Source organism: Mesoplodon bidens (assembly GCF_964165515.1).
Source record: "Mesoplodon bidens genome assembly, chromosome: 2".
NCBI lineage: Eukaryota > Metazoa > Chordata > Mammalia > Artiodactyla > Ziphiidae > Mesoplodon > Mesoplodon bidens.
The window spans coordinates 174,844,011-174,858,895 of record NC_138177.1 but is presented as its reverse complement, the minus strand read 5'-3'; the positions used below and the strand labels follow the sequence as shown (position 1 = coordinate 174,858,895).

Here is a 14,885-nt window from a genome sequence, read left to right as displayed (position 1 = left end):
ATACCCAGTCAGTATTTTCAAATATCCAGCCAGTACTTGAGTTTGTAATTGTTTTAAGAATTTTTTTTTCAGTCAGGCTCTAAATAAGGTACAGAAGATATATTTAAAAAATTTTATTGAGGTATAATTTGCATACAGTAAAACGTACCTATTTCAAGTGTTGAGTTTGTTGAATTTTGAGAAATGTAGGCATCCTTGTAATCACCACCACCACGGTCAGGATACCACAGTTTATTTACTTACTGATGGACATGGGACTATTTCACCCTTTTTATTTTATTTTATTTATTTATTATTATTTTTTTTTTTGCTGTATGCGGGCCTCTCACTGTTGTGGCCTCTCCCGTTGCGGAGCACAGGCTCCGGATGCACAGGCTCAGCGGCCATGGCTCATGGGCCTAGCCGCTCCGTGGCATGTGGGATCTTCCTGGACCGGGGCACGAACCCGTGTCCCCTGCATCGGCAGGCAGACTCTCAACCACTGCGCCACCAGGGAAGCCCTATTTCACCCTCTTTAAATCCATACGTTTTAATCTCTCTCTCTGCTTACAACCTAATTTGTTGGAAACCAAGTTGTAGAGTTTCTCAGTGTGTGTTTTGCTGATTACATGCCTGTCCTGTGGTATACATTAACATCACCTTTTGTCCTCTGTATTTCCTGTATGTTCAAAAGTTGATAATTATATTTCAATATAATTGGTTTCTTTGTAATTCGTGCATTTTACTTGGTTAATTTAATAATAGTCCGAGAAAGGGTTTATAGGTTTCACTGGCTGTCAAAGCAGTCCGTGGTTTAGTGTAAGAAATATTGGTTTAGGCAAACCATTATGTTAAGAATAGAATGCTAGGGCTTCCCTGGTGGCGCAGTGGTTGAGAGTCTGCCTGCCGATGCAGGGGACACGGGTTCGTGCCCTGGTCTGGGAGGATCCCACATGCCGCGGAGCGGCTGGGCCCGTGAGCCATGGCCGCTGAGCCTGCGCGTTCGGAGCCTGTGCTCCGCAACGGGAGAGGCCACGACAGTGAGAGGCCCGCGTACCACAAAAAAAAAAAAAACAAGAATAGAATGCTAGCAGTATATTTAAGTACTTACTTTAGCTTTGACATAAAAAGGTTGAGGTTAAAAAGTTAAGAATCACCGAAAAACTTTGACTAGTAAACAAAACAGAGATAGTGTCCCATGAATAGCTTTATTTTTCCCCTCCTCTTTTTCCTCATTGTAAACTTATAGGATTTGAACTGATGTTTTTCTTGTGGGAATTTTTTTCTGTTTTTTTTCATCCACCGCCCACCCCCCCCAGTTTTATCGTAGAAATCATGGAATCCTTAGATTTTTTAAGGTTGTTCCTTTTAGTCAGCTTGAATTCTTTCAATGAAATGAATTTCAAGCACATCCAGTGTTAGAATTAAATGCCATAATAGATATTAATTTCTATTATGTGAGTGGGTTCAGCCTTAATCAAAGAAAACAAGATTTGCAAAAATCTCAATTTATAGAGAGTATCTAAAATTCAGTTAGTATGTGATGCTGTATATAAAAAAGACAGGGAATTCCCTGGCAGTCCAGTGGTTGGGACTCTGTGCTCTCACTGCCTAAGGCCCAGGTTCAATCCCTCGTCGGGGAGCTAAGATCCTGCAAGCTGTGCGGTGCGGCCAGAAAAACAAAAACAAAATAAGACACCTTAACTCTTCAGTTAAACATTTATTTGTTTATTTATTTAAATATTTATTTTGGCTGTGCTGGATCTTCGTTGTTGCACTCGGGATCTTCGTTGTGGCACGTGGGATCTTTGTTGCCGCATGTGGACTCTTAGTTGCAGCCTGCGAACTCTTTAGTTGCAGCATGCATGTGGAATCTAGTTCCCTGATAAGGGATTGAACATGGGGTCCCTGCATTGGGATCGCGGAGTTTTACCCACTGGACTACCAGGGAAGTTCCCAGTAACACATTTATTATATAAAGTAGGTACATTTATTTTCTCCCATAAATTGAATGGGTCGGATTATAAGATTTATAAGGGGACTTCCCTGGTGGTGCAGTGGTTAAGAATCCGCCTGCCAACGCAGGGGACACGGGTTTGATCCCTGGTCTGGGAAGATCCCACATGCCACGGAGCAACTAAGCTTGTGCACCACAACTACTGAGCCTGTACTCTAGGGCCCACGTGCTGCAACTGCTGAGCCCCCGTGCTGCAGCTACTGAAACCCATGCACCTAGAGCTCTGCAACAAGAGAAGCCACTGCAACGAGAAGCCCGAGCACCACAATGAAGGGTAGCTTCTGCTCACCGCAACTAGAGAAAACCCGCGCACAGCAACGAAGACCCAATGCAGCCAAAAAATAAATTAAAAAAAAAAAAAAAGATTTCTTAGGTCTTTTTAGTTTAGAAAATCTTGTTCTAGGGCACACCGTGTTAGAACTGGCAAAGGGTCTTTATGGGCATGGAAAAATATTAAATGACAAAACAAGGTGTAAAATGGGACATGTAACATCTCTATGGGGTCATTGAAAATCTATACGTGACTCTCCTGTGTATATGCTCACTGTGTCAGCTTTTGATACAAATGGTGTTTCCATTGATAACTGAACATCTAAATTGAGAGATGAATAAGTATAATATTAAAAGCCCTCTCATGCAAAAAAAAAAGAAAAAATCTTATTCTAGCCATTCTTCATAGTGCATAAAGGTCACTGGAATGCTGTGAAGATTTAAAAAAAAGTATATTTTGATGATTAGTTGGATTATAAAAGAGCTTAATATCTAGAAATACTGTGTAGCCATCATACAAAACATTGGTGTACCAGTTCCTTTCAGTTGAATCATTCTCCTAACCAGCTATGCTCATCAATCAAAAATAGTCTTTCTTGGGTTCAGACTTAAGTGGCATTTGTAAAGTTTCAAATAGTTTTAAATTATATTGCAGTTAATTTAAAAAATGGTGTCTGTGCTTTGTTATAGTAATCTAAGGTGTATAAGGATATACTCTAGTTTTTCTTGTCACTTATACCTCTCTGTTTTTTGTTTTTTTTTTTATGAAGTAGCCCTTTCGACGGTGGTTTTTGACACAGATTATTCCTTTTCAGCATAAGTTTGCTGTGCCGGTCTAAAAGTAGATGTATAAAAGGAACTTTCATCACAGCTTGGGGTCTCACAGGGTTATGACATTTGATTTCCTTTGGGTTGATCTTATTGGAAATTTGTATAAAGTTTTTGCTTGTAAAGAAAAGCTTTTTAGTTCTAGAGATTATAATTAATGACTAAAGTGTTGACTGGAGAAATCTGCATATTTAACAAGTTTCAGGAATGATTGGCATAGAGACTGGTGACATTTCTTAATTTAATAGGCTTAATTTCATGCAGAGTTTTTATTGGGAAGCATGATTATTTAAAAGTTTATAAACCATTGGAATTGAGTAGAAAAACCCAAAGGCCTTTTAAGATTAAAGAGTGATAAAGAAGACCCATTTCCTTAATCTGGAAATATCGGTAGTCTTTAAAGATTTACAGAAATACAGTGGTGGATGAAAAGAATATGGAATTTATGTATATTACAAAAAAAAAAAATCACATTTGTCCTGATTCTGTTCTAAGTAACCATATATTGTGAAATAAGGATAGAAATCTAATCAAGTGAAATATTAGAGGGAATTTATAAATTTCTCAGTTTTTTTTTTTTTTTTTTTTTTCCGGTACGCGGGCCTCTCACCGTTGTGGCCTCTCCCATTGCAGAGCACAGGCTCCGGATGCGCAGGCTCAGCAGCCATGGCTCACGGGCCCAGCCGCTCTGCGGCACGTGGGATCCTCCCGGACCGGGGCACGAACCCGTGTCCCCTGCATCGGCAGGTGGACTCTCAACTACTGTGCCACCAGGGAAGCCCCTCAAAGTCTTTTTTTTAACTGTTATTTTACTAAGAAGTAAGCCATAGGTTAGAAGTTAATTTCCTTCTCAGCAGTTGTACTGTAATAGTCCTATTAAGCCAGGTAGGAAGCACATTTTCAAAGAGTCCTTTGCATTTACACCCTGGACTCTTGATGTGGATTTTTGTTAGTTTCTTGGCTTCTGCTACTTCAGCTTTTTTTTCTCCAGCCTTCCCCTTTTGATCAACTTGCCTTGCTCCTTTTTTTCTTCATCTAACTATTTTATTTACTGCCATTACTTTAAGAAATGGTTAATCATGGTCATTTGCATTCTCTTTACAATTATACTTGAGCTTTTCTCAGTACTATGTAAATCAGACACATTTATGACGTTGTTCATTAATTATTGTGAGAAGAAATGTCCAAATGTTAACTTAGTGGCCACCATCATTGTCTGTATTCCTATACTGTATATATATATATATATATTTTTTTTTTAATATATTTATTTATTTATTTATTTGGCTACACTGGGTCTTAGTTGTGGCACGTGGGATTTTGCGGCGTGTGGGATCTTTAGTTGTGGCATGTGGGATCTTTTAGTTGCGGCATGCGGGATCTAGTTCCCTGACCAGGGATCGAACTCAGGCCCTCTGCATTGGGAACGTAGAGTCTTAACTGCTGGACTGCCAGAGAAGTCCCCTGCACTATATATTTTGACTTGGAGAGTGTAAACTCCTCCCTCCTATTCTCTGAAGAATTACCTTATGAATTCTTTCTAAGATTGTCTAAAAGATTCAGGCTTTGTATTTTATGTAACCAGTAACATCTAAAGATCATAGAATCTTTGGGATTTTTTTCTCCTTATAATTGGATAATCTTTCAGAGGTTTACATATCAGTTGTGCACTATCTTTTTGTTAACAATTAATTTTACTTAGTAAATAGTTATTTTGCACCATTAGATTGGTGCAAAATAATGCATATACGTATTTTTTCACGGAAGTAATGGTGCCGGTAATAGTTCTGAAGAATTTTGTCATTCAAAGCTTTACTGAAAACATTGCCTTTTCCCAAGAGTTGTAGTCATCAAGTTTTCATGTACAGGAATCTAGGCACTAACCATGGATTTGATAAACAGCTGACTGTAGTTTTGTTGGTTGAATTAAGCTTATCTTCAGTCTTCAAGTTTTCTTAAACCTTTTCTAATTAGAATCAATAAATTGTTTCTCATCTTAAAAAAGTAATGTATTATCTTCATAGAAGCATTTACAGTAGCCAGAAAATAGAAGCAATCTAAGTGTTCATGACCCATGAAAGGATAAACAGAATGTGTGACAACATAATACGTATCATGGAGTATTATTCAGCCTTAGAAAGGAAGGAAATTCTTCTTTTTTAAATTGAAGTATTGTTGATTTGCAATATTATGTTAGGAAAGGAAATTCTGACACATGCTTCAACATGGATGAACCTTGAAGACTTTATGTTAAGTGAAATAAGGCTGTCACAAAAGGACAAATATTGTATGAGTCTACTTACATTAGCTTCCAGGAGCAGTCAAATTCATAAAGTGGAATGGTGCGTTCCTTTTTTCTTCTTCTTCTTCTTTTTTTTTAACTGTTATAAACAGTGTTGCTTACTAAGCAGTCTATCAAATTGTCTTCCTCAGAGGTTTCTCTAATTTATACTCCTGCAGACAGTGTTATGAAAGTATCTATTTTCTTAGACTCTAGCTAATATCTAGGTATTATTAAAATTTAGGTCTTTGCGTTGCATGGCATTTTTTTTTAATTTGGATTTTTGAAATTTTGAGTGGAAATTGAGCAGCTTTTTTGAGTGTGTTTGTGCTTACCATTTTGTGTGTATTTTTAAAGAATTTCCTGGAACTTCCCTGGTAGCGCAGTGGTTAAGACTCCGTGCTCCCAATGCAGGGGGCCTGGGTTCGATCCTTGGTCCGGGAACTAGATCCCACATGCATGCCTCAACTAAGAGTTCGCATGCCACAACTAAGGAGCCAGCCTGCTGCAACTAAGACCCGACGCAACCAAAGAAATAAATAAAATAAATATTAAAAAAAAATTTCCTATTTGGGTATTTTGCCTGTGTTTTGTTTGGACCTCTGTCTCCCTTGATTTGGAAGAATTTTTATATTTAGGAAATCACTTATTTCTCATGTGCAAGTATTTTTCCCCATTTGTCTTTTGACTGTATTTTGCTATTTAGGAGCTGTAATTTTTATGTGGTCTTTTCTTTTATGACATAGGGATTTTATCTCAGGCTGAGAGTCTTTCCCAGACCGAAGACTACAACAGACTAATACATATATATATATTTATATATATAAATATATATATATAAATATATATATATTTTTGGCAGAGAGAGAACACAAATCAGCAAAATATTACAAATCATTCTCCCCCCCCGCTTCTTTTTCCACCTCTCCCCCATTCCTCCAAGTAGAGAAACATTTTAGGATATTAGCTTTTTCTAAAATGAGGCTAGGGGCCTGTGTTTGACTGCCCTTTGCTGGCTTTAGGGATTCTGAGTCTGTTTTTTTCATCTTTAGTAATCATTTGTACTTACTCCAAAGATAAAGTGATTAAAGGGAAATATATTAATTATTTAAGAATAGTTTTAAAATCTTTTATACATAAATTTATTTCACAGTAGATTTCCCGAAAGAATTGTCTATCTCCATGAAATGAAGATAGGTTTTCGCTGTCATCTAATGGGTTACTTAGCTTCAGGCATGCTTGAAATAGAAAATGTCTTCCTTAAATGTGCCCATTTACAGGAAACATGGCAGACAGTTGATTTGTATTGAGATAATGCAGACACTTGTGACTAAAGGAGATGTAAAATCTGTTGTATTAAAAGATAGTGACAGGGACTTCCCTGGTGGTCCAGTGGCTAAGGATCTGTGCTCCCAGTGCAGGGGGCCCAGGTTCAGTCCCCAGTCAGGGAACTAGATCCACATGCCGCAACTAAAGATCCCGCATGTCACAACTAAGACCCGGTGCAGCCAAATAAATAAATATAAAAGACAGTGACAGGTACTATTTTTTGTCCTTTTTCTTTTAATAACAGTTTTAACGAGATATAATTCACATGACATAAAATTTTTCCTTTGAAAAGTGTACAGTTGTTTTTAGTATATTTGCAGAGCTATGCAGCCATCACCACTAATTTCAGAACATTTTCATCACTCCAGAATGAAACCCCCATACCCATTAGCAGTCATTCCCCAATCTTCCTTCTCCCCAGCTCCTGGAATCCACTAATCTATTTTCTATTTCTGTGTATTTGCCTATTTTGGACCTTTCGCATACATATGGAATCATAAAATACATGATTGGCTTCTTTCCCTTATAGTGTTCTCAAGGTTCATCCATGTTGTAGCATGTATAAGAACTTCATTCCTTTTTATTGCCAAATGACATTCCATTGTATGGACATATATCACATTTTAAAAACTCCACTCAGCAGTTGAACATTTAGTTTGTTTCCATTTTTTTGGCTATTATGAATAATGATACTGTGAACATTTCTTTTTTTTTTTTTTTTTTGCGGTACGCAGGCCTCTCACCGCTGTGGCCTCTCCCACTGCGCAGCACAGGCTCCGGACGCACAGCCTCAGCGGCCACGGCTCACGGGCCCAGCCACTCCGTGGCATGTGGGATCTTCCCGGACCGGGGCACGAACCCGTGTCCCTTGCATTGGCAGGCGGACTCCCAACCACTGCGCCACCGGGGAAGCCCAATACTGTGAACATTTCTGTATGTGTTTTTATGTGGAGTTCTCTTTTCAGTTCATACCTAGGAGTAGAATTGCTGGATTATACGGTAATTCTAAGTTTAACATTTTGAGGAACTGCCAAATTGAATTCCAAAGTGGCTGTACCATTTTACAATCTCACCAGCGATTTATTAGGGTTTAGAGTTCTCCTTATACTTGTTATTGCCTGTCACTTTTATCAGTATTCTAGCCATCCTATTGCGTGTGAAGTGGTATCTCATTGTGGTTTTGGTTTTTATTTTCCTGAAGTCTAATGTTGTTAAGCAAATTTTTGTGTGTTTATTGGCTGTTTGTATATATTTTTAGAGAAATTGTCTATATCCTTTGCCTATTTTTTTTTTTTTTTTTTTTTTTTGTGGTACGCGGGCCTCTCACTGCTGTGGCCTCTCCCGTTGCGGAGCACAGGCTCCGGACGCGCAGGCTCAGCGACCATGGCTCACGGGCCCAGCCGCTCTGCGGCATGTGGGATCTTCCTGGACCGGGGCACGAACCTGGGTCCCCTGCATCGGCAGGCGGACTCTCAACCACTGCGCCACCAGGGAAGCCCTACTTTGCCTATTTTTAAATTGCATTATGTCTTTTTCGTTGTTGAGTTGTAAGAGCTCCTATCAGATAAATAATTTGCAAATATTTTCTATTTTCTGGGTTTATATCAATTTTTGATCATTGTCTTTGGATAGAGTAAAACTGTTAACTTGTAGTTTATCATTGTCATGCTAACAGTTTAAATTTATCTTTGTCATTCTAGATAATTGTTAAAACAAGTTCTTTTGGATTTTAACTTATTTTAACTGATGTAATGAGACATATGACATATTAAAAATATTACCATCTTATTTGGTTATGTCCAAATTGCAGGAGTTTTGCCATCTGAGCATATGATTCTGAGCTACTTACTACATTTAATGGTTTGAAGTATGGGGGGTATCAGTAATTGTGAATGAGGTAGCTTTAATGTCTACCTCTACTATGTTGATGACAAGAAATAGGCGTGATTAATTTGAAAAGATTGGGATTGTACATTTAAAAATGGTTAAAATAGCTAATTTTGTTATATTTTATCACAATAAAAATTTTTAAAAATTTGACCTGTGATTATGTAGGAAAAATGTGGCCAGCTCTAATTTAAATGCTGTTATGATGCATTATTTAAGTTTCTAGGGGATTCTGCCTTTTGGCATTCTTGAAGTATTTGTAGTCACTGGTATAGAAAATAATATAAAGGTCTAACCCAGAGGGGAAACCAGTCTTCTGGTCTAAATATAGGATCAAGTGGTTGATTTATAAATTAGTAATTCCTTCATAAAAATTTTTTACTATGAAAGGGTTATATAAATAAGTGTTGATGTTACCGCATTATTGCAGATAATTTGGTGGTTGTAATGGATATATTTATGACCCACTGTCTGAGTTTGGAAGAGGAATGATTTTGAATATTTTCATAACATAAAAAAGAAGTGGGCTTCCCTGGTGGCGCAGTGGTTGAGAGTCCGCCTGCCGATGCAGGGGATATGGGTTCGTGCCCCGGTCCAGGAGGATCCCACATGCCGCGGAGCGGCTGGGCCCGTGGGCCGTGGCCGCTGAGCCTGCGCGTCCGGAGCCTGTGCTCCGCGGTGGGAGGGGCCCCGGCAGTGAGAGGCCCGCGTTGGGCAAAAAAAAAAAAAAGTAAACACAAACATTTATTGTTTCTACTATTATAGGTCACCCAACCAGACTGTAATACTCATCTCTTGGGCCTTTTTATCCCTTACAGCATGCTCATTTGCTTTTCGCTTTCTGTCTATTCATACTTATTGATCGTTTTCTTTTGAATAAGGAACAGCTTAGCCATGATGGGGTGGAAGGGTGGAAAAGTGGGCAGTACCCAAAGAATTGATAGTTTGATAAAATATGTAATCTTTGGAAAGTGATGTATTGGGTTTTAGATGAATGGGTGTTTTAGGTTAATTGCATGCCTCTTCAAAGAGGCTGATATTCTCCTCATTACAATTTTGTAAGTCTATCCTGAATAACAGGTAGATGTTTTAAGAATGACTTGAGGAGGATTGTTTTCTGTAGTGGGAGGACTTGTGTGAAAACGAATAGTGGCTATTCTTTGTTATTGCTTATTATTAATAGGGTCACTTGCAAAAAAAAGGTAAGATTAAAATTAATAATTGCATTCTTATTGATAAACCAGCTAATAAAGGATGAATGTAGTAACTTTTAGAAAGAAGGGGTACTGAAAGAATTCACTGGGTTTTAGCATACTAATGATCTTTAGCTTTATGTATTTGGTGTTGCTTTGGAAATTAACAAAGTTTCTTGTAGAGTTGAGGAAAAGTTTAGAATAGGAGGAATCTTCTTTTCACATATCAAGGAGCTGAAAATTGTAAATAAATCAATTCCATGAGACTAGGGATCTTTGTTTTATTCCCTGATATGCATCAAGTGCCTACAACAGTGCCTGTTAAGAACCATAAAATTAAAAATAATTGATTCAGGATTAGAACCCTACTCTTTTCTCATAGTGGAGGAAAAACATTAGAGTATATCATGATGCTCTCAAATGTAAAATGTGAGGCCATTAATACACTGCAATTATATTCTTCAAGGAAATGCTAAGGACTATATAAATTTGACTATAAATAGTCACATGTTGAAAGACCAAACATCTCAGCAAATCTGGCATTGTTTTGGGTTATTTTAAAACTCTCTCTCAAAAACGTAGAAGAATTATAGTGTTTGTTGATCAATTTAATATTTTTTGATGGTGAATATTTTTGACCAAACAGAAACCAATTTAATGTTTTTTGATTGTGTTTTTGAAGACAAACCCATTAGATTGCTATATACTGCAGCTTGTAGCAATTAAGCACACTTTCTTAATTTTATGTTCTCATTTAAAAAAAAATTAGGTTTCCTTGATTCTTTAAAAATTAAAAATGAGTTAACTTATTACTACAACCTTTGACTATGTAATTTAAGAAAATATTTTGTGCATATTACTGGAGACTATTCCATAGGTTCTCTGAAAACCTGAAACTAAGGCTTGCTGTTCAAAAAAAAGAAATACTATTTAACTGTGGTTTTATTATTTTTGCTCTTTTTTCTTTTTTAATTAGTAGATGTCAGTAAATGTTTCATTTGAACACTTAAGGAATACTTGAATACTATAGGAACTGTGTTGTTTTGGAAAGAGTAGATAAAATCAGGACATCACATTTACACTTACCAGCTGAGTTCTCATGGCTGTGAAGAGTTAACAGGTTGTTGTTGTTTTTTTTTTTTAATTTGGGAGTTTCCAGTCTTCTCAGTGTAGAAGAGTAATGTAATACCTGATAAAGTTCTCTTATGTTAAATTTGGAGATAATTTCGTATTTTGTTTCCAGAGGGTACTCTCCTTATGTAAAAATTATGGGAACCGTGAGCCCACTCTTTTGAGGACGGAGGGTCATTTGACTTTGGTTTTTTTTTTTTTTTTTTTTTTTTGCTGTATGCGGGCCTCTCACTGTTGTGGCCTCTCCCGTTGCGGAGCACAGGCTCCGGACGCGCAGGCCCAACGGCCATGGCTCACAGGCCCAACCGCTCCGCGGCATGTGGGATCTTCCCAGACCGGGGCACGAACCCGTGTCCCCTGCATCGGCAGGCGGACTCTCAACCACTGCGCCACCAGGGAAGCCCTTGACTTTGTTCTACATGCATAATCTATGCATTAAGTATTTGGTCCTTCTTTTCAGTATTGCATTTAGCTCTTTGTTATTAAGAATTTAAGCTTAAATATTTGTTTTCCCTATATTATGCTTTGGCTAACTGACTTTTTTGATGGGGAATTGGCTGATGCTTCCCTCTTTTTTCTTTTTTTCTTCTTTCTAATAGAAAAACCTATGTGGTCTTGGGCTTAGTGATAAGTTGTGTGTGTGTGTTAAAATATACAAAATTTATTATCTTAACCATTTTTAAGTGTACAATTCAGTGGCATTAAGTGCATTCAGAGGGAATTCTCTGGCGGTCCAGCGCTTTCACTGCCAGGGCCCAGGTTTGATCCCTGGTCGGGGAACTAAGATCCTACAAGCTGCTTGGCGTGGCCAAAAAAAGTGCATTCACAATGTTATGTAACCATCAGCACTATCTATTTCTGAATTTTTGTCATCCCACACAAAACCTCTGTGTCATTAAGCAGTGTCTCCCCAGCCCCTGTTAACTTCTGTTCTACTTTCTGTCTCCATGAATTTGTCTATTCCAGATACTTCATGTAAGTGGAATCGTAAACTAATTGTCCTTTTGTGTCTGGCTTATTTCATTTAGTATGATGTTTTCAAGGTTTATCCATGTTGTAGTGTGTATCGAAACTTCATTTGTTTTTATGTTTTAATATAATATTCCATTGTTTGTATATACCACATTTTGTTTATCCATTCATCCATTGATGGACAGTCGGGTTGTTTCCATCTTTTGGTTTTTGTGAATAATGATGCAGTGAACATTCGTGCAGTGTATCTTTTTGAGCCCCAGTTTTCAGTTCTCTTGGGTATATACCTAGGAATGGAATTGCTGGGTCATATGGTAATTCTTTGCTTAACTTTTGGAGAAAAATGCCACTTTCCACGGTGGCTGCACCATTTTACAGTTCCACCAGCTATGCAGGAGGTTTCAAATTTCTCCATATCCTTGCCCATACTTGTTTTGTTCTGTTCTGTTCTCTTTTCTAATAGCAATCCTAGTGGGTGTGAAGTGGTATTTTATTGTGGTTTTGATTTGTATTTTCCTATGACTACTGATTTTGAGCATCTCTTTTTTTTTTTTTTTTTTTTTTTTTTTTTTGCGGTACGCGGGCCTCTCACTGTTGTGGCCTCTCCCGTTGCGGAGCACAGGCTCCGGACGCGCAGGCTCAGCGGCCACAGCTCACAAGCCCAGCCGCTCCGCGGCATGTGGGATCTTCCCGGACCAGGGCACGAACCTGTGTCCCCTGCATCGGCAGGCGGACTCTCAACCACTGCACCACCAGGGAAGCCCTGAGCATCTCTTTCTGTGCTTATCTGCCATCTGTATTTCTTCTTTGGTGAAGTGTTTTCCCTATTTTTTATTTATTTATTTATTTATTTTACAAATCTATCTATCTATCTATCTATCTATCTATCTATCTATCTATCTATGTTGATGTTGGGTCCTCGCTGCTGCACGTGGGCTTTCTCCAGCTGTGGCGAGCGCGGGCCACTCTTCGCTGCGGTGCGCAGGCTTATTGTGGTTTCTCCTGTCGCGGAGCACGGGCTCTAGGCACGCGGGTCTTAGTAGTTGTGGCTCGCAGATTCCAGAGCGTAGACTCAGCAGCTGCCGCTCCGAGGCATGTGGGATCTTCCCAGATCAGGGCTCGAACCCGTGCCCCCTGCATTGGCCTGCAGATTATTAACCACTGAGCCACCAGGGAAGCCCATCTTCACTATTTTTAAAAAATGGGTTGAGTTGTAAGATTTCTTATATTCTAGATACAAGTCCTTTGTCAGATACATTGGAAGGTATTTTTTTTTAATGTTTGTATGGAAAGAACTATTTCATTTTCTATCATTTTCCCCCCCAAATTTAAGAGATCCTTTCATCAGTTAATTTACCCCAAGTAATTTCGTTACATCTAGTTCAGTTGCCTGATGAAACTGGATTTTAGGATTATGTTTCCCTTCTGAGAGGTAATAACTTAAATCATACTGAAGGATATAAAAGGAAAGTTCGGCTTTCTGATAATGTTGTCAGCTTCTTCAGGGGAAGTGTAAAATTATGATCTTGGGGACTTCCCTGGTGGCACAGTGGTTAAGAATCCGCCTGCCAATGCAGGGGACACGGGTTTGAGCCCTGGTCCGGGAAGATCCCACATGCCGCGGAGCAACTAAGCCTGTGTGCCACAACTACTGAGCCTGTGTGCCTAGAGCCTGTGCTCCAGAGCAAGAGAAGCCACTACAATGAGAAGCCCACGCACTGCAGCAAAGAGTAGCCCCCATTCACCACAACTAGAGAAAGCCTGTGCACAGCAACGAAGACCCAATGCAGCCATAAATTAAAAAAAAAAAAATTATGATCTTGGATTGTCAGCATATAAGAGTGCTATATTTAAAAGTGCTGTGCCCTTCTTTCTAAAATGCCAAATTATAAGTATACATAAGAGTCTGTCAAAAGATTTTCTGATTTATTAATTTATATGAATAACAATTATACATAAATTATAAATTTATAAACACTTTTTCTTTTAATCCCCTGGAAAAGAGAATTAAATGGCAAAAGATTACGTTAAAAACTAGACTGACACTTGCAAATGCACAAAATATTTGAATTTATTTTGCCTTCCAGTAAGGAGTGTTTGAAGTCATCTCATTTTTTTTTCACTAAGATCATTTTCACTTAATGAATTAAATTAAAATGAGATTTGTAAAATAGCCATTTTTAGCTACAGTTTTTACTTTAATGAAAATCTCTTAAGATTGGTAAGTTACTTTGATTATCTTAGGTACAATATCCTTTTTTAGAATGTAAAAGTTCCTAAAAACTTCTGAGAGTCATTTCAGCTAAGTGTTCCAGTAAGGTGAAAGGCAGTTTATAGTAAATACTATATTTAAAAAATTAGAGCAATAAAATAATGTGGTAAAAATGTTTGTAAATATTTGCCTCAAAAAAGAAAAATGTGAGTTTAAAAGCCATTTTAAGTTAACTCAAAACCCCTCCCCCATACATGCATAATGTAAATTGTTTAAAAATAACAAACAGTTTTTAAAACTATTTTTGGAAAATTATTACTATGCAGCAATAACGTTGACTTTATCTTTTTTCAGATATGGCCGCGTGGAAAGTGTCAAAATTCTCCCCAAGAGGGGTTCTGAAGGAGGAGTGGCTGCCTTTGTGGATTTTGTGGACATCAAAAGTGCACAGAAGGCTCACAACTCAGTCAACAAAATGGGAGATAGAGACCTACGCACGGATTATAATGAACCAGGCACCATTCCGAGCGCTGCTCGGGGATTGGATGATACAGTTTCCATAGCATCTCGTAGTAGAGAGGTTTCTGGGTTCAGAGGAGGTGGTGGAGGGCCTGCTTATGGCCCCCCACCATCACTTCATGCACGAGAAGGACGTTATGAGCGGAGACTTGATGGGTAAGTTCCAAGGTTTCTGTAGGCAGGTATTTTGTATTTGATATGGTGAAACAGAAACTCGTATTTAGGGGCCCCAGATGGATTTAAAGTTTTGGGCATTCTCAATGTTTC

At 38.3% G+C, this 14,885-nt stretch overlaps 1 protein-coding gene across 2 annotated transcripts in view; it reads left to right on the top strand.

The window, feature by feature from the left end:
* Nucleotides 1–14,885, top strand: part of SPEN (spen family transcriptional repressor) — a 97,118-nt gene that overhangs the window by 21,792 nt on the left and 60,441 nt on the right. For both annotated transcript variants that reach the window (XM_081255885.1, XM_081255884.1), the window contains exon 2: nucleotides 14,454–14,774. In XM_081255885.1, the coding sequence (XP_081112011.1) occupies nucleotides 14,575–14,774 (200 nt within the window). In that variant the 5' untranslated portion in view covers nucleotides 14,454–14,574. The remainder of the gene's footprint in view (nucleotides 1–14,453; nucleotides 14,775–14,885) is intronic.